Source organism: Mixophyes fleayi, chromosome 3 (assembly GCF_038048845.1).
Source record: "Mixophyes fleayi isolate aMixFle1 chromosome 3, aMixFle1.hap1, whole genome shotgun sequence".
In the NCBI taxonomy this organism is placed as follows: Eukaryota; Metazoa; Chordata; class Amphibia; order Anura; family Limnodynastidae; genus Mixophyes; species Mixophyes fleayi.
Window position 1 is genome coordinate 95,967,422 of NC_134404.1, and position 20,315 is coordinate 95,987,736.

Sequence of the window (20,315 nt, forward strand, 5' to 3'; positions counted from 1 at the left end):
TGGATTTGGAGTCACATTTTTCATCTTTTGACCATATCCAACTGGACCAGCAAGCTTGCAAAATGCTGTGCAGAGAATTATTACTGGAGTAGTTCCATAATCCAGAATCAGGGCTTGCTGTGAGACCCCAACTTAGTGCTTCTAGGGAGGATGGTACCCTGGAGTGTATAGACAGGGGAGGGGAGACTTTCACTAGGGCCAGTCCAATGCTTACACAGGCACTGGAAAATACACTTCCCAGCATGCCTGAGGTGCAGAAAAGTAGAAAGTGATGTAAGAGAATGCCACTTGTGAGAAGTTTGATGCCAGAGAGTGAGGAATGCAGGAGTGTGGCCAGAGAGGAAGAAGGTGAAGCCTTTACCAGGACTGCTCTGAAAGGAGTCAATGTGGAGGACATAGCAGCACGACTGAGTTCAGGAAACCTGCCAGTGAGCAACAAAAACCACTGACAGAGTGAGTACTTTTGAAAGTTGCAGAGAGAGGCACAGCCATTGGGGGCTACGACATTGTAGAGAAGCTGAAGACAATGCAGAGGACTGCCAATCCAATAGAAAGAGCTGACAACTTAACAAAGAAAACTGCCAATCCTACACAGAGAGCTGACAGTCTAACAGAGAGAGCTGCAAGAATCACAGAGGTGACAGCCAGATCTGGTCTAGGTGTGCAGAAGGAGTCCAGATCCTGTTCAGTTGTATGCATTATGTCCTGATTTGTTCTAGGTGCCTGTATTTGCAACTACTTCTATTTTGTGTCCTAGGGATGAGAGCTATTTGGGACCCATCAAGGCCTTTTATCCCTACTTCAAGTGCCTACCAGTTCTCAAGAACAGATCAGTGTCCATGCACCATAAATTTTGTTGAGCAACAGTTGAGCGGCCCATCTGAGCTAGAGATCTGGCCTTGAACTGCTTAATACTGCTGGGACTTCTCCTTCCTTCATTTTCTATACATATTTGTGTCTGTTGCCATTGTTGGTAGTAGTCCCTTCATTTTTTTCATTCATTCATAGTCACTATTGTTGTTGGGACTACTCCTCCTAATATCCCACTCTTCTCTAGGGAAACATTATGTTTGTTATTGTTATGATAAAGGGATTTATTTTAACTTATTGTCTTGTAGTACAATTATCTATTTTTTTTACTCAGAAAGCCGGTTCATACCAATTTTTTTAATTCTCTCAGTCACAGTGATTTTCCGTTTCATGTTGTCTTCCTTACATGCAATTAACTGCTGTCAGCCAGTTTAGGGTGTATGACTAAGTCCAGATGTGCATGTTTCCAACATTAAGCCCACCCCAAGTTCAAGTGTTTATAGGAGTGAAGTCTTTATTGATGCAAATCACAAGATTACATTCTGTGCACGCTGAAGCTTTGTTATCATTGTCATTGTAAAGTGATAAATTATCCTTCATTTGTCTATCATTAAAGAATATCATACAATTGTGTTTATGTCAATGCTACTCTTGTGTACTATATTTATACTGTTATAATTTTGTATATTTATATTTCACTGTTATATTCACTTAATCATCATCAATATTTATATAGTGCCATCAAAATCCATAGCTATTTTTAATTGGTAACACTGTGAAACAATACTGGGTAAGACAGGCAGAAAGGTAAGAAGGCCCTGCTCACAAGCTTACAATCTAGGGGCACGTAGCTGTACCTCATCTAAATGGAAGTTCTGCTTTCTTTTCTCATTAACCATTGATTTACTGGCCTTATAGTTGTCAAGCCATTTAATAAACAAGACAACTGGCTTTTCCCTCCATATATGGTGTATGTGAGTCATTTACTGCACGTTGGACAGGGTTTTCCATGGCAACCCCTTGTAGATCTTGTCAAGAGCTACAACCCCAAAGAGAGGTTTGGTAGCACTGCGTGAGAAGAGATGATACTTAACTGTGACATTATCCAAACCCTCCTTCAGGTACACTAATCATAAATAGTAAGGCAGTAAAAAGACAAACACACATACACACAGCAATAACAAAATATGAACTGTACATAAAATATGGCAAATCCTGCTGTCTATGTAACCTTTAACCCTTGGCTGCTGGCCTAAGACAAAGGTCCTCTACCATCTAAAATAAAATGCTGGCTTACAACATAATGCATACCCAAATGCTAAATATTACAAATGAACTCCCCCTACTAGTTACAATTTCACTGGACAGTCTCAATGTATTACAGAAAAAAAGGATTTTGGTGGCATTATCTTGGCAGATTGCAGGTGTGTCTGTTTGGATTGTGAGAATTACCTGGGTGGATCAAGAGTATTGTCTAATAGTGATCTGATCATTTCATAAAGTAGGTATATCTGTAAGATCTACAAGAACCAAATAATAATGTTTCAAATTTTCTTTCTTCAGATTTAATGTAAGAGACTTCCAATATGTGCAAACAATGATATTTGCCATTGAAGAAATAAACAGAAGTGATAAGTTGCTACCTAACATGAGCTTGGGTTACAGAATCTATGATACTTGTTATACACACTTCCAGGCTACTCGGGCAGCTGTGTCTCTGACCACTGGTGCTGGAGATAGGCATTATACATGTGTCCAGTTTCCTTTGGTGCCAGTAATAATCGGAGGGTCTTGGTCTACCCAATCCATTGCTGTGTCAAGAGTAGTGGCACTTTTCAACATTCCACTGGTATGCTGAATCCATCTATTTTCACTGGTTATTATATTGTTTTAATGCTTTCCCTACATGTAATTTCATTATATTCCATTGAAATAGGCATTTGTTATATAAATTCAAATCAAAAAGCTACTGAATAGGGAAATAACTAATTAAATGGATTTCTAAATAGATGACTAGATATATTAAAAATAGCTAACCTTTACTCTTAAATATAATTCCCCTTGTGCCATTGTTATGCTATATGTACATACTATGCAATACACACTATCTCATGGCTTTCTAGCTGTTGGGGAACAATAAGACTCAGCATGCCCTGCTAGACTGGGTTAGTCAATGTGGTACACTGTAAAGTTAGTCAACAAGGGCCTATCCAGCTGTTGTGGAATTATGCTCCATGGTGCCCTGACAGTGTGGAAAACACTGCATACTTAAAACAGGGACTTACAAGGCAAACAAAATAAATGCAGATGTGAAATCAAAAGGGTAGAGAAGGTATTGCTCTTGAGACCATGCAATCGAATGGGAAAGGGCAAAGCTGAGAGGAGCAAGTCTGATTCAGGATGGAGATTGGGACAGTTGTGAGGGTTTGTCGGTGTCAGTATTAGAGTTGACTGTAAGAAGTGACCATTTAAAGACTTGAAGGTTGGTGGAGAGTCTGATCATACATGGTAGGGAATTCCATATGTGGGTATGGGTATGGGTACAAGAGAAGAATTGAAGGTGGGAGCAAGGTGGCTGTCAGATTTTTCAATGAACAATGTAGACATAATTTTGCTTAAAGATACAAAAAACAGACATTCAAGTTTACTGCAACTCAACACAGCTGAGACACAACACACAGTGAAACATAAATCAGTCATACTTTATAGCACAGTACAAGACGTATGGCACAAGATATACATCGAGTAGTGCACTATACATATAATGCTTCAACAAGACAACTATTCCAAAAAGCAATGGATGTGAGCGGGAGGAAGGTGAAGGGGATGTAGTCACAAGCCTGAAGCTTTATTGATAGACAGACACATAAGTGGAATGTGCTTAAATAGGGCAAGACAATCAACAAATTTGAAGCAGTGTGTTGGGGGAAGGGAGGGAGGGGAAGTCACAGGCCCAAAACTTTATTGAAGAACAGACACCGTAAGAGAGAAGATGGAGGAGGAGAGGTGTCCTGGATAGACACCTTTTTTTCCTTTTTAATAAAGCTATAAAGCATACTTAACACAGTTCGTAAGCCGCCAGGCCTCCTGGATTGTCCCATAAGTCAATAAAGTACTGACTCTTATGATAGGCAGGTCCTGGGCACACTGTCTCTGAGGTGACGGTCAGACAGGAGAGCTAAGAAAGGCTTGAGGGGGGTATATTAAGTTGAGGTTTGCGATATTGGAGGGGGTGTTGCTGAGGGCATTGTAGGTGGGGGGAAGTAATGTGATGTGGATTCTGGAGAATATGGGGAGCCAATGATGTATTTATTAAATGTATTATATAGCAACTGCCATACATCAATAATTCCAACTTCTTGTTGCAATTAGAAGTGCTATTTGGACAGACACTAAAAATAGCTAAAACATTTTGTATGTAATTGAAATATGTAATTTAATGTAAAATAAAATGATACTCTAATATCTTTGTGAAAAAATGAAAAAACATAGGCTTCCTGGCTCAATGTATTTAATATTATATTATGTAATATAATGTACCAATGTATTTTACTAATCACTTTTGCTGCTTATTTTTTGTCTACAGTGCTTGATTAAAAAAGGATATGTAGGTTGTTTTTTTTTACTTTCTTTTTAAAATACCTAGGAAAAAAACATAAAACATATTTTGAGGTCTTTAGTGGTAAGTGTAAAAATGAAAAAAATCCATGGATGTTTGTTTTATCTCAGAATTCAAAGCTGACCCACATACATAAAATGGTTTCTCCTCTTCTAATTTTGAACATGTTTTTTCTCCTCAGATCAGTTACTTTTCTACATGTGCTTGCTTGAGTGACAAACATGAATATCCAACATTTCTTCGAACCATACCTAGTGATTTATTCCAGTCCAAAGCCCTGGCACAGTTGGTGAACCATTTCAATTGGACATGGAGTGGTTTAATAATTGAAGATAATGACTATGGGCAAAATGCAGGTAGCTTATTTAAAGATGAAGCCACAAAACTGGGCAGCTGTGTAGCATTTACAGAAATTATTCCAGTCGTTGTTACTCCTGGGAAGATCAGGCAGAGCGTCAGAAATATCTTGGCATATAAAGTCAAAGTTGTGCTGATCATTGCATCCGAACTTACTGTAGGAATAATTTTTCAAGAAGTCATTTACCAAAACATAACTGGAATTCAGTGGATTGCTAGTGAGGCCTGGTCTACCTCAAGCCTTGTCTATAATGAGCAAACATATACAAATTTTGGTGGGACAATAGGATTTGCCATACGCAGAGGCAATATTACTGGGCTAAAACATTTTCTTGCTAATACTCATATATCCCAGAAGATAAACAACCCTCTCATTGTAAATCTGTGGGAAGAAACTTTTAACTGTTCCCTTGAAACTTCATTATATACAGGTAAAGTGCCATGCACAGGTCTTGAGGATTTAAATGCCACTGCTGCCCTATATTTGGATGTGAAGAACCTTCGTATTTCATACAATGTGTATAAGGCCATTTATGCAGTTGCAAATGCTTTGCACAATATGGTAGCTCTACTGGGATTCAATACTTTGAACAACATATTAAATCCATGGACGGTAAGTCATAAATTAGCACTCATTTTGTGTATATAAAAAAACACCTGGACGACACGTGCGTCACATGGTTACTGTATACTTTAGCTTACTCTAACTTTTACCAATAATCCATTTTAATTTCAATTTTAATAGATCTTTAAAGATCTATATAAACGTATTTTGGCCATAATTAGATAGTACTCTCATTCCATATTTATAAACAAGTAGTGACAAGTAGTGAATAATAATAATAATATTGAGTGCCAGGGTTAAGAATGTACATGTTTGGAGGCTTTCCTGTAATTTGCTGGTATGCAGAGTTTTTGTGAACTATTAAAAATGGCCTAAACATTTACAACTTTGGCTTCTGTAAACACATTTATAGAGGAAGTATATTAAAATAGGAGGAGTAAGAAATAAGGTAGTTGTCAAAGGCATTTTCCTTAATTAGAAATTTGATCTTATGTGCAAAAAAAAGAATAGGTCTCAACATACAATAATTTAAACTTGTGTAATTCCCAAGAAGAAAGAAATGTGTAAGAAAAGGTCCATTCTCTCAGCAAAATGTTATTGTTATTGTGTACTGAACATGTACTATATATGTTGAAGTTTGTTTTTTTTTTTTAATTTATTCAATCTTTTTATACCAGTGTAATCCCCAGAAGGGGTTGAGTGCTCTGTATTTTTCATGGTGATTCTATTCTGGCCTGAATACTCTTCTGGTGCGTACCTGGTTTATGTGTAACTTACTTTATAAAAGCCTCCAGATATTCAATTCTTTCACACATGAAATAATGTGTACTGAGAAAATGTCCATTCTCTCAGCAAAATGTTATTGTTATTGTGTACTGAACATGTACCATATATGTTGAAGATTACCTCAACTGCTTCTTTTTAGTCTCTATACCAGAATCCACCTCCTTCATCTTCCCTTATCTGTCAGAGTTCTCAAGGATCTGTTCTTGGCTCCCTGCTCTTCTCCCTCTACATGTGCTCCCTTGGTGATCGCCTCAGCTCTTTTGGCCTTCAGTTTATCCTGATGAAACCCAAATCTATCTTTTCTCCCCTGACCATTCATTATCTGCCCCTCCAGGGCACCCTCACATTGTCCCCTCTCTCTCTTTTTTGTTGATAACACTACCTTTTTCTCTGTCCCTCAAGTCTGCTGCCTATGGGTCACCCTCAAAACCTCACTCTCCTCCAAACCTCACATTCAGTCCCACTCCAAATCCTGCCACTTCCACCTTCAGAAAATATCCAAGATTTGGCCCTTTGTCACTTTGGAAGCCACCAAAACTCTTATTCACTCCCTTGTAATTTCTCACCTTGATTACTGGTATCTTCTTCTGTCAGCCCTACCTAGCTCCCTCCTTAACCTCTTAAGTCTATCCTAAATGCTTATGCCCACCTTATTTTTCTCTCCTGCCGCCCTATCTCATCCAGTTTTCCATCTGTGGAACGATTTCACACACCCTATCATATTAGCCGCTCCTCTCCAAGGCCCTTTCTCCTAATTTCTTTAGCTCCACTAGTACCTCCACTGCCCCACTCAGTATGACCTTATTTGGGTCTTCCCCTTCCCTTTAGGATGTGTGCTCTTATGAGCAGGGCCATCTTTCATTGTGTTCTCTATCTACTATTTCATCACCCTCAGTATCTCTAGGGCTGCTTCCCTAGACTGGTTCTCTTGAGCCCAGGCCTACTTCATGTTAGACATTATCATCCCTCTCACTTATAGTTCCGCAAATAACTTTATCTGCATTACCAAGTTATCTGTATGTTATTTGTTAAATCGGATATCTAGTCTTTATATTATATTATATTATTTTGTTTTTCCCGTAATATGTAAATGTGTTATGAATCATTGTTGTCTCTTTATTGTATACTACTGTAAGTGTCATGGACACAGCTGCGTACCTTTTGTGCATAAATAAAAGAAAAGAAAAATACTACACACTGAGCTAAATAGCGCACACAGCATCTGCTAAGACATAATATTTAAATGCATTCCTATAAAATTGGTAAATTTGCCTACAGAAATATGCAGCTTTGTAAATAACCCCATTGTTTATAGTTCAGTATTCAGTCATTTCAAAATAGCACATCCACATCCCATAAGCAGAACCATCATATACACATTATCACTGCATATAGTGCCATAGTGGACTGAAATTGTAACCATTGTAAAATCAACATTTTTTTCTAACACTCAGCTTCTTAGCTTTCTGAAACACCTAAATTTTACCACTGATGCTGGGGACAAGATAAGCTTTGACAAGAATGGAGACCCTTACCCGACCTATGACTTAGTTAACTGGCAAAAGGAAGACAATGGATCTCTTTTCTTTGCTGGTGTGGGAGAATTCAGTGGAGATGAAAGTCTAACGCTGAAAGAAAATACTATTGTGTGGCAGGCAGAACGGAAAGAGGTAAATAAATATAAGTGTGCTTAAATATATAACACCATGTTTTGTATGTGTTTCTTGCCGTACAACAAGACACACTCATGTGAGAGTTGATTTGCTGAAATGGTACTGCTTGACAGAAGTAATAGGCTCTCAGTTGCAGTCACTTGATTCACAAATATCCACGGAAATAAGGCATACATAGGGACATAAAGGGCAATATAAATAAAGTAAACACAAATAGATAAAAAAATAATTAATCACATAAATATTAAAAGCAACAGAACTGAAACACTAAAATGATACTATGGCTGATTGTATTCATAATGTAAAGGCTAATTTATTTAGTATATTTTAATAAAATAGTACCATCTAGATTAAAGCATATCCTACTAAATGCAGATGAACAAAATCACAGTGAAAAACGATGGACAGTTCATTCTGCTGTGTAGTGTGATTGGGGTGAAACTCGGAATATTTAAGATCAGATTTTGTTGGCAAAACATGCAAAATGTTGCAGCCAAATGTGGAATGAGGTGAATATTTTGTGGATCAATTTTTAATTTCTAAAAGTCGCATTGTACTTGTTTGTTAGCTACAGGTTTTGATCAAATGCTGGGGGTGTTTAGCTTATTTTCAGCCCATTTCCACAGCATCATCTGTTGAGTGAGCACTTGGATAAACACAATTCAATCTGCCACAGTCTGTGGTTGCTGAAGAGGAGATCTATCTGTTACTAAGTTGGATCATTACCTGTAAGTAATGAACAATTATAGGCAGGAAAGTATATTTAGTTTAGTGTGCTATCATTGCTAAGTAGATATTAGTATTAGTTAATCTGGAGTTAGACAGTATTGGCCTGATTCATTAAGGAAAGGAAAGCAAAAAAGATGAGTAAGCTTGCATCTTGGCAAAACCATGTAGCATTGGAGGGGGGTGAACATTTAAAATGTAATGGCAGATTTATAGTTGAGGTAGGGCATGTCCTAGATCAACTTTAAATTTCAGTGCACAAATAAAGCTGTCAAGTATTTGTTTGCTACATGAAAACACAGACAGTAATTAAGTTATGTAGAAAAAAATAAACTAATTTGCACCCCTTGTATTGTAACATGGTTTTGTCCGGAGAAAACATAGTAATTTTTTGCCTTACTTTTCTTAATGAATAAAGCACTATATGTCCAGTTGGAGTTTATTTAATAGTTATCTCTTTCAAAAAAAAATGTAAACTATGATTGCCTCATTAAAATCATTGGGGTATGGCCTAGCAGCCATATCTAGCAGATGTGCTTTACATCAGCTCCTGCTTCCATACCAGGCATTACTTGGATAAACTGAGATATACTCTCCCTAAAGACACTAGCCTAGAACCAAATGGTCATCGCTGCATTGGGGCCTAGCCAACACCCTACCGCAGGGACACACTGCTACCAGCGAGGAAATCCTCCCAAGTGACCCACCGGTATTCATCTGAGCGAGGCCTCACTACACACAGAGTTCTGCAAGATCAAACCCACCATAGAGCACAGAACCCAGGAAACGATGATGCACACCCAGAACGGAAGCCCATCTACCTACATACTGAAGCCGTCGATGTCAGAGAGCAAAGAAAACCCTCAGCTCGCGGCCCGACAGTCCACACCGCAGTGCCGGCTCCCTCGCAGGAGCTTCGTCTGAGCAGACAGGTCAGTGGAGCGCTCCCGGCTCCATAACCCGCCTGAGTCACAGCACCTATTTCATCTACTCACTCGCGTGGAGACCGGTGTCAGAGATACCACCGGCCTCGTTTCTTCAGTGCCGACATCCCCACTGATAGGCTCTAGCATGGCACATAGCCTGCTCTAAAAGAACTCATAAACTATCCAAAGAGCATAACTAGTAGTAGAGTACCAATAAGTAGCTCAGGGGACTTGCTAAATTGAACAGTCGTCACAAAGAGACCCCAGACATTAAGGAGTTAAACCCTGCTGCAAACAGGTTCAGTCATTTCTCTTATAAAAACACTATCATCACCTGGTGGTCACTAACTACAGCTGCTTTTGTCACCAGCAAACAAACATTAGACCTGTGTTTATTCTGGCAGCATACTTGACAATCACAGACCATTTCTTGTTCCGGTCCCTCGACACTACTAATATAGCTTCCCTCAGAGCACCCAAAACCTACTACCCATGACTGGGTAACGGCACTGCTGAACAAGTACTCACAATCATTTGCTCTTGATCCCTCCCCCAGCTAAAGTGTACTAGCACACCTACATAGGGGCATCAACTTATTATCTTTTGCAACCTTACTTACTATACAGATGCAACTGGTTGGTTATGACGTCCAGAACAAAACAGACCTCCTCAGTGGATGCCTCAAACTTCTTTGACAGAAACAAAAACACCCTAAATCACAAATAGCATCAATGACTAAGCAACAGATAGATCGCTCGCCAAGCTTGGGCACGATGGGACAGGACGAAATTCCTTCTGCCATGAGACACTTAATCAGCTCTCTGGTTTAAGATATCAAGACGACGTTTCACATGGAACTGCGCAAGGCAATTTCGGATTTTCGCAAAGATATTGATAAACTAACTGACCCCATCAATGCTCTAGAGACCAAAACAGATGAGATCTGCAGATCACCACACAAGAGCTCTCCTCGCTACTTTCGGATGTAGCATCCCTGACAGAGAAATGCGAGATATTGAAAATAGAGCAAGAAGGAACAACATTCGCCTCAAAAACATCCCAAAGACTGTAGATGCTTCAGCCTTACCTGGCTATCTGCTTGGCTTCTTTAAAACTATTCTAACGAATGCTACAGATACAGATATTCTCCTGAATAGAGTGCACAGATCCCTCTGACCTAAATCTGCCCCAGGTCAACAACCTGGAGAAGTCATTCTCCATATGCATCATTACCATATAAAGGAGAAAGTCTAGCAAACCACGAAGATTCACGACTCCTTTCCATATATCGGCAGTGACATACAACTGTTGCGAACCTGGCCCCTCTCGCCATCCAAAAGCGACAGGAATTAAAGGACACCACAAAGATTTTACACCAGCATGGATACCGCTACCGATGGTGTTTTCCTTTCAAGCTCCAAGTTTTCACAGAAACCAGATCCCTTTTTGCCAAAACTGTGGCAGAAGGTGCTTTAATACTTGAAAAATTGGGACTATCTCATAGCTCCACAACTTCACCGGTCCCATCAGCGACACCGTGAACCTCAAAGGCGCTACACCAGCCAAATGGGAGACAGCCTATGCAGTACAAGGACGTATTTCATTCCAAGTGTCCTCTTGAACACCGCCTAGATCACCCCCCCGGATGAGGCTGTTTTCTTCTACTTCTCCCTACTCTACTGCAACAATGCTGGGAGACTGTCCAGAAGACCCCTTCACACCTATATGGAGAAGAGTGCTTCTAGGTGACACTGGATATAGACTTGAACCTAAAAGACTTTCTTCCTATTGGTTCCTACTACTATCTCTCCCACACCCCATTGTCTCTTTCTATTCCTTTTCTGTTTTACAGGCATGATGGCTGCACCTTATCAAACTCATCGCAAAGTGATCAGCCGTAACCTGCACTGATGCCAGGGAAGACATGTCACCTCATCTACTACTCTCATTCTCAGCCACCATTCAGAGACATTGCCTGTTTAGTGATCATGCTATAAAGACATTTCTACATTGGTGATGTCTACCTTTTATAATTATTTCAAGTTATTTGCATACCAAATTTAAACTGTATCTTCAAACAAAAGTTATACTGCTGTTTAATACATGTTCTGCTGATAGTAGTCCAATATATGTTAATATTGTATCCACAATTTCAATTTACATTTGTTGACATTCCCTTCCGAAGTCGAGTAGCCACAGTCTGGAAACGCCATGTTTGGCCTTTCCCTCCCTACCTAGTAGGTTGTCGGCAGCTTGAAATAGCCCTGACTCCCTACCACTTAACTTTCCTCCTGATTGACCCCCCCCTCACGCGACCCCTGAAGATTATGAAATCTTGTGGTCTTCTAACGACCTTTTTGAGCTACAGATCCTTTCAGTAGCGCAAACCAGGTTTTCCTCCACACAATGTCTCTCCAATTACCAACTGTCAAAGGGTAAACATATTTCACTCCACCACATGTGACATTCCAGAGCAAACTTTTTCTCAAACTTTTTTGCCTCAGCCACCTCTAAACATCGGGGAGTGGCCATCCTTGTCCAACCATCAGTACCACTGGTGGTGCGCCGCTTGACCGCAGACCCGGACGGCAGTTTCCTCATCTCAGTGGGCACTCTATGTTACACCAGTTCTTATTACACTAGTTTGTTGCTATGCTCCCAACACTGGCAAGATTTCCTTTCTCCAAAAGCTACTCAGCATTGTTAACAAACATGCCGAAAGCAATTTGCCCATGAGGACAATTTTAATATGATTATAGATCCCATCCTGGACAGATCCCCAATAACCACTACCCTCTTACCATCTCAAGCACACCATACCCGACTGACCAAACGATTTGCTGCACTACTTAAAGAATATTCTCTTTTAGACGCCTGGCGGGTGGTTAAAGGCACCAATAGGCACCAATAGGAGATATACCTCCTACTCACATCCCCACAGGATATACACCCAAATAGAATACTTCCTAATAGACCCCTGATTTGCCACTAAACTTCGCGGAGCCGAGGTTCAATCGTTTACCTGGACAGATCATATGGGGTTATCCCTCCAACTAGATAAAGCGAAGTTCAACATGGAGACTAGAGGACACTCTTCTAATCAGCCCTGTGACATGCCATGAATTGACAGAGGCACTCACAGATTTCTTTTCTTTAAACGAGACACCTGACGTAACCCCATCCACGTCTGGGGCACACAAAGCCACTATCAGAGGACGACTTATAAGTATAGCAGCCACTCGACACAGAAAGAAACGGGAACAGATAGCCTCCTTAGAAGCTCGACTCCTCACTCCTCGCCCAACATTAACGATCACTAGATTCGACACACCTGCAGGAACTGACGACAGTGAAGTTCCAACGCAATACGATCTTATCCAAAAAAAGTCTAACTTTAAATGAACCCAACAACTTTTCTACGAAAAGAACGATAAGGCAGATTCCCTCCTGGCCCAGGGACTGAAGAAGAGGCGCACATGTAATTCAATTTCCTCTATTTAAAATTCTCAAGGACAACTAACATCCAACCCAAACTGGATACTTGAAGAATTCCAAACTTATTACTCCTCACTTTATAACTTTAATGCCTCAAACCCATCTCTTCCAGACTTGGACAAGAGGATAGAGGCTTACTTGCTTTCCTGCCACCTTCCACAGCTCTCTGACTCGGCTATTGAGTTCCTCAACTTTGATATAACAGAAGAGGAAACCACTACAGCCCTCTACAGCATTAAGGTCGCCTCTGCTCCGGGCCCAGACGGCTTTCCAGCCAAATATTATAAAACATTTGTGGGTGTCCTTAGCCCTAAGCTTACCCTTTGGTTTAATACAATTCTTGAAGGGACTACCTTTGACCCAGCCACAACTTGAGCCCAGATCACGGTTATACCGAAAGAAGGCAAAGACCCATCCCTTTGTAGTAGCTATCTCCCCATTTTGCCACTAAACATGGATCTGAAGATATACACTAAAATCCTTGCAAACAGGGTAAACTCCGTACTCCCGAATCTGGTACATCCCGATCAGGTCGGGTTTGTCCTAGGGCGCTAGGCTAGGGGCAATACTGGGCAAACCATAGACCTTATCCATCACATAACCGAACGTGAACAACCCTCCTGCCATCTAACCCTGGATGCAGAGAAGGTATTTGACTGCGTTGGTGGCCCTTCGTGATGAAAACCCTCTCTCCCTACGGCTTCCAAGAACGTTTCCTCACTGGTGTCTCGGCCCTGTATTATAACCCCACTGCTTCAATCCAGGTGAACGGTTGCTCCTCACCCTCCTTTCCTATCCGAACCGGGACCCGAAAGTGCTTCCCACTGTCTATCCTCCAATTTGCATTAATCATAGAGCCCCTAGCAACAAAAATACGCCTAAACCCTGATATCACCGGCATACAGTTGCCCACTAGCAAACACAAGATTGCACTCTATGCGGGTGATATCCTCTTCACCATTACCAGCCCAATTTTAAAATCAACACAGCTAAAACAGACATCCTAAATTTTTACATCCCTCCCAAATTGAAACAACTCTTGGAACTGAATTTTCCTTTCCACTGGAACTCCGACCACATTAGATATCTGGGCATAACAGTCACTAGAAAGTTAGAACACCTCTTTCAGGCTAACTATCCGCCGCTCATAAAATGTATTAAAAAAGATCTGATGTCCTGGAACAAACTCATGATATCTTGGGTGGGACGGATCACATCAGTGAAAATTAACTTACTCCCTAGATTGCTGTATCTCTTCCATACTCTCCCCATTAGGGTTCCTTCCTCAATCCTTAAAATGCTGCAGACCTCTTTAATGTGTTTTGTCTGGTCAAATAAGAGACCTAGGATCTCTGCTTGTATCCTCCAGCGCTCCCCATGGCAGGTGGTCTCGGCATTCCCAATCTACGCAACTATTACTATGCGGCTTGATTAGCTCAATGTGTGCAATGGCACCAGGGTCTAAGTTGATATAGAATCAGACCTTTTGAAGGGATTTCCGATGTGCTCAACTCTCTGGCTCCCTACTGCACAACGACCAGCCCCAACTCACTCTCAACCAGTAGTGTCCGTTTCCCTCACAATCAGGCCTCTCTCTCTCCCGTTCCCTCAATATTGATACTTCTCTGGTCTAACCCTGCCTTCACACCAGGCTTTTCCTGTCCTATGTATAACAAGTGGGCAAGAGGAGGCAAAGTACTTCTCTTAAATCACATCACCAGGACAACTACATTCCCACAGTTCTCTGACGTGGCAAGGTACTGTGGGTTTACAATGGGACAGTTCCTCCAATATTTACAGATCAGACATTTACATCAATCGGTCAAAACCCAGCTATCAGCTAGGATACCCACTGTGTTTGAGAACTTGTGCCTTTCTGGATATTCTTCAAAACGTCTTATCTCAGTACTGTATAATGCATTGCTCCTCTCACTACAGATGTAAAGGACCGGTTCCAGACACAGTGAGAAACAGACCTGGGGGAGTTACTAGATCATGAAGATTGGTCAGATATTTACGAATGGACAGCAGGCTGTTCCATAAATGTGTACATAAAAGAAAATGCCATTAAATTACTTCATAGATGGTACTATGTCCCCTCCAAATTACACGCTACAAGACAAGCAATGCTTGTTGGAGAAATTGCGATCACATTGGAACCTTTATACATATATGGTGGGACTGTCCCAAACCACGTCCATACTGGACCGCTGTCCTTTCTTTAGCTTCATCAAGCCTAGGTATCCCTTTGCCCTCCGACCCCAAACATGTGCTCCTGCCCCTACCTATCTCAGACCTCTCCTCTCATGCCCATAAACTTTTCAGATATATAGTAAGTGTAGCGACCGTCCAAATAGCTTCTTCCTGGAAGAATCCCATGCCCCCAACGGTTCAAATGGTCTGCGGTCGGGTCTCGCACACCTACCAAATGGAACATATTACAAGCATTCTGAGGGGCTCCTCCGTGTCTTTCTATAAAGTTTGGGCCCCCTGGGCTTCATATCATAATCAGCCCTTGATCCAATTGCAAAGCGCTACGGAATCTGCTGGCGCTATATAAATAAATGATGATCAAATTCTAACTAGTACTGAACCTGTGACAGGGTCATCATATTAGACCATCCCTCCAATTTCCTTCACCACACCCCTCACCTACCTTCACCAGCCTCCCCTGCACAACCCTGTACTGTACCCCTCTCTTCTTTCTGTCCCACAACCCCTTCCCCCATGTTTAAAATGTTAAAACCTAACATCACAACTGTACAAGACCAGTACACAGCTGATTTCGGGTAGTGTTGTGTGCCCCACATTTATATATTTAATGTTATTTACTATAACTCCTCTGAATTTTTGTAATTCTTTTTCGTACTTGACGTTATCAATAAAAATTATTTAAGGAAAAAAAAATCATTCTTTAAACATGTTCTTCCTGAGGCGCCACAACAATCAAACAGGAGTTCTGCGGCCAGGGCCAGCAGTGAGCGGGGTAAGCAAAGCGGGGGGGAGGGGGGGCAACAAACACTCCCCTCTGAATTCAACCCCCCGTTTGTCCGCTGGCCAGCCAAATAAATAAAATAAAGACTTACATTTCTGGTGCTCTCCTCCCCTCTCCCCTCCTCCCTGCTCCATTCTCACTGAATGTCGTCACACCCTACATTTTCAGTGAAGAGCGAGGCAGTGAGGAGCATGAAGATAGAAGGACACAGAAGAAGACAGAAGAAAACAGAAGACAGAAGAAAGAAGTGCAAGTAAAAGGTAAGACAAGGGGCACAGGGTGAAATAGACAATGGGCACATTGTGATACTGTGAAGGGGGACAATGCAATATTGTGAAGGGGCACAGTGTGATGGTAATATTTCTTATGTTATTTTGACCCAATTACTTAAAAAACGTGACTACACGGTAATTTTTTTGTTTTAGTGGTGCCTTGGAAAAATTATGGAGACCCTAAGGGTGCCTCGAACTGAGAAAGTTTGTGAACTACTGCTGTAACACTTACTACTTGACATAGAACTTTTCCTGAAATCAACAGTTGTGACTTCAAAAACACTCTGTTGCTGCAATATGAGAGATAAGTTGTGATTAACTGGCCTGCCTTAGCTAAAGCTGTAAATAATAAGAAACAGTGGACTACATAACGATTTTATTAAGATAAAATATGTTTTCAGTAGCTGTATTTCATATTGTGGGTAGATTTGACTTGTATTTTTGTGGGTCAAATCAATGGACCCCCATACCCTAGAAAAGTTTGTTATCTAGTAGAGTATATTAAATATTAAAATTGGTGTGCTTCATATGTGGTGCATTAAGCCTTGTATCATTAGAAACAAGTACCTAATATAAAAGGTTTTCAGTATCACGATATAGCTGAATGCTAATTTGTTAGTTGGTATACAGTGATATCCCATTGAGTAATAACCCTTGTCATTTACAGATACCAATCTCCGTGTGCAGTTCAAGCTGCCCTTGTGGAAGCAGGAAAGCTGTACAGAAAGGGAAGCATTCTTGTTGCTTTGACTGCATGATGTGTGATCAAGGAGAAATCAGTAATCAGTCAAGTGAGTTGTATAAAACAAGTGCTAATAAGATTATGATTAACTGCTCACAAGTAAAAGCTATCAATTTTAAGTCATTTTAATCTTGAAAACGATCAGAATTTTTTTGGGGAGATAAATGACCCTGCCTTATACAATACTAAACTCTATATATAGGAACGAATTTTGAGTTGGAAGAATATCCCAGTTTTTAGAAAATATATTTTGAATTGCAAACATCTTATAATATGTGTATCCTAAATAGAGTTCGTAGATGCATCCAAAGCAAATATACACTAGTCACTAATATCAATACAAAGACTTGCACAAGGATTAGGGATGTGCAAAAGAAACGCCTCCTAAAATGCCTATCTCAAGCTACTTGCAACTGTAATTAGGATGCATCTGTAAGGGATGTACTTAAATTGTGAGTGCATGCCCTTACTTTACTGTACTTGCACATGATCACCTCCGATACGCCTTTCCAAGCACAGGGGGCTGCAAGTACAAGATACAGGTAACTGTAAATAGACGCATTTTGTGCATGTGTTCAGTGCAACGGACTTTTATGCAATTATCAAAGTTATGTAAACTCTAAATGAGGCCTATAGTATTTAATAAAATGTATACTCATGTGTATACACACATTAAAAAATGTTTATGTTATACTATTGTTCTCTTAGATTACTTTTTTCTAACTCTGACCTTGTCTCTTTTTCATACACGCACAAACCTGAACTCTCTCAGAACATCTTAGATAATCCCCTAGTGATGTCTATATGGACAACATGGAAAGCAGTTCAGAATTATTATTTTTTACCTTCATTCCTCTCAATCCTTGTTTTTACAATTTTTGAGGAATCTCGTTTTCACAGTGGTAAAGCTTTCTATCCTTTTTTAGCATGGAGCAATTTAGGTATTCGTAATATTCATTCTCGAATGAACCCCAGTGCACATGAGCCCATGATGATAGCCCAATTCCTGGAGAAATATGAGTTACCAGGGACACATCGAGTTGTCTCCCATCAGGCTAAACATTATGCTACTACAATATCTACTCAATTATCCCCACGTGACTGGTCTAGCCACCTTGACTCTGTATTGTTTCAGCCATTATCTACCCAGGGGCCTTACGCCTTTGTACACCATTTGACCACATGATAGTTTCCTCCGGTTTATCTCGCCATTTTACGGATCTTCCTATTGAATGTCTTCTCAAACTTTATCCTATTCATGCACCACAATCCCAGCTAGTTTATATAGAGAGATGTTCCTCAATAATTTTCCCCAAGCATATTATTCGCCTCAACACTGACATACCGTGGGTCTGTCTGAAACTGATGTATGTTTGAAATGTGGCTCATCCGGGTCTACCTTTGTGCATTGTATATGGGAGCGTCCTTGAATTAAGCACTTTTGGAGGCAAGTCTAGCACTATGCCTACAGTCATCTCCTGAATTATAGACCACTCACCCATGAGGGTGCTGTTGTAGTGACTGACTCTTCTTTAAAAATGTCTAAAGGAAGTAGGAAACTATTGCTCATAATCTCTGCAGTGGCTAGAAAATGTATATTATATCAGTGAATCTTTGATCAGCCTCCTACCCTTTCATAATTTAAAGACTCTCATACAGGAAAGCTCTTCCTAATTTGGAATTGCTTTATTAATAGTTTGTCAAACTCTACACAATGCTTCATTCGCCAAACTACATGGTATGAAAGTCAATTGCTTTTAGAGAATCCCCTCGATACCATTGGAAGCCCCAGATTGAGGTAATAGGTTCTCCTAATATGGACTATGCAGCCTCCTTATCTATCCATTTTGTCATCTATTCTCAGTTCAGTGTCCACCTTTGCACTTATGGTTATACCTCATATGCCGAACTTCTAACCTGTCTAGGATTTTTTCTGCTGACTTTTTTCAATGGCTGATTCTCCCCAGCCTTTCATGCATATTACAACGTATTGTTCATTGGTTATGACTGCTCTTTCATTTTTTGTGCCAATGACTGGACTCATTGGCTACTATTACACAATATTTTGTGTTCAATATATTGTTTTATTGTGTTGCTCCAACAATAAAATGTTTGTTTTTTAAAAATATTTATGCAGCTAAATGGGGTGTTACATTTAAGATATGTTTAAATCAGTAAACATTTTATAAATATACATATATGTGGCTAAAAGAGGGGTAGGCTGGCATGTTTCAAGAGGAATTGTAAGGGAATTTAAGGGTTTGACTGACAATCTGCAGGATAATGTGGCAGATAGGGTTAAATTCCTACAGAGTGATACTCCTATGGTGTACATATAGAGGTGGAAGACACTATCTAAAGAGGTCATTAGACTAAAAGGAGGGGTTGATTGCATTTAAAACTATTGCGCAGCGTGACTGATGCTGAGTTAGTCACCGGAACAGGCAGGAGGTTTATGTCTAACCAGGGCTAGGGTCGCCTAGTGTCATCCTGTATCATTTGAGGAACAATATAGCCCAAATAAGTGGTAGATTATTCTGTGTACCAGATAGATTAATGCAACAGGCTCATCTGTATGCAAATCCCAGTAAATACGACAGGTCATGTTCTCAAACCACGGTGAAGAATACCGATAGGGAATAAGAGAAAAAAACAGAGATATCGTAGTGCTGTATAGTGTAGGATGTGAATATATATATATCACCCAATATTGTATATGTGTACCAGAGATGATTATCTGTATTGTATCCAGTCGTTCAAATCACTCCTGCTCCATGCTGTTGCACTCCAAAACAGAGAAATAGACCATATAGTATAGTATATTGAGTACAAGAGAATTTTAATAACAATACAAAGTTCACACTCACAATTGACATATATTTTCAAGGCTTATCTGTAGTCCTTAAGGTCTCCTTCATAAGGAAAAGCAAGGACCAATGGAAATGCAGCAGGAACAGATCTCATCATCATTACCATTTATTTATATAGCGCCACTAATTCCGCAGCGCTGTACAGAGAACTCACTCACATCAGTCCCTGTCCCATTGGGGCTTACAGTCTAAATTCCCTAACACACACACACAGACTAGGCTCAATTTTGTTAGCAGCCAATTAACCTACCAGTATGTTTGGATTTATATGTATGTGGATTTATATAGCGCTGTGGATTATTAAAGTAATTTTTATGGTGTACGTATTCCAGTTGGACCTTCTGTTGTGAATGATCAAAAAATATACACATTTGACTTGGAAAATGGGTAATTTCATATCCCTCATTCAAACCATTTCGGAAAATGTGTGTTAAGTTGATATATCCAGAACATCTCATGTTGGGAAAATTTGTAAGCAA

The 20,315-nt window shown here is 40.2% G+C and overlaps 1 protein-coding gene across 1 annotated transcript in view; it reads left to right on the forward strand.

The window, feature by feature from the left end:
* Positions 1 to 281: 281 nt before the first annotated feature.
* LOC142143162 (extracellular calcium-sensing receptor-like) overlaps positions 282 to 20,315 on the forward strand; it is a 31,169-nt gene continuing 11,135 nt past the window's right edge. The window contains exons 1-6 of the mRNA XM_075200873.1: positions 282 to 428; positions 1,812 to 1,882; positions 2,374 to 2,659; positions 4,611 to 5,399; positions 7,592 to 7,807; positions 16,892 to 17,015. Coding sequence (XP_075056974.1) covers positions 282 to 428; positions 1,812 to 1,882; positions 2,374 to 2,659; positions 4,611 to 5,399; positions 7,592 to 7,807; positions 16,892 to 17,015 — 1,633 coding nt within the window. The remainder of the gene's footprint in view (positions 429 to 1,811; positions 1,883 to 2,373; positions 2,660 to 4,610; positions 5,400 to 7,591; positions 7,808 to 16,891; positions 17,016 to 20,315) is intronic.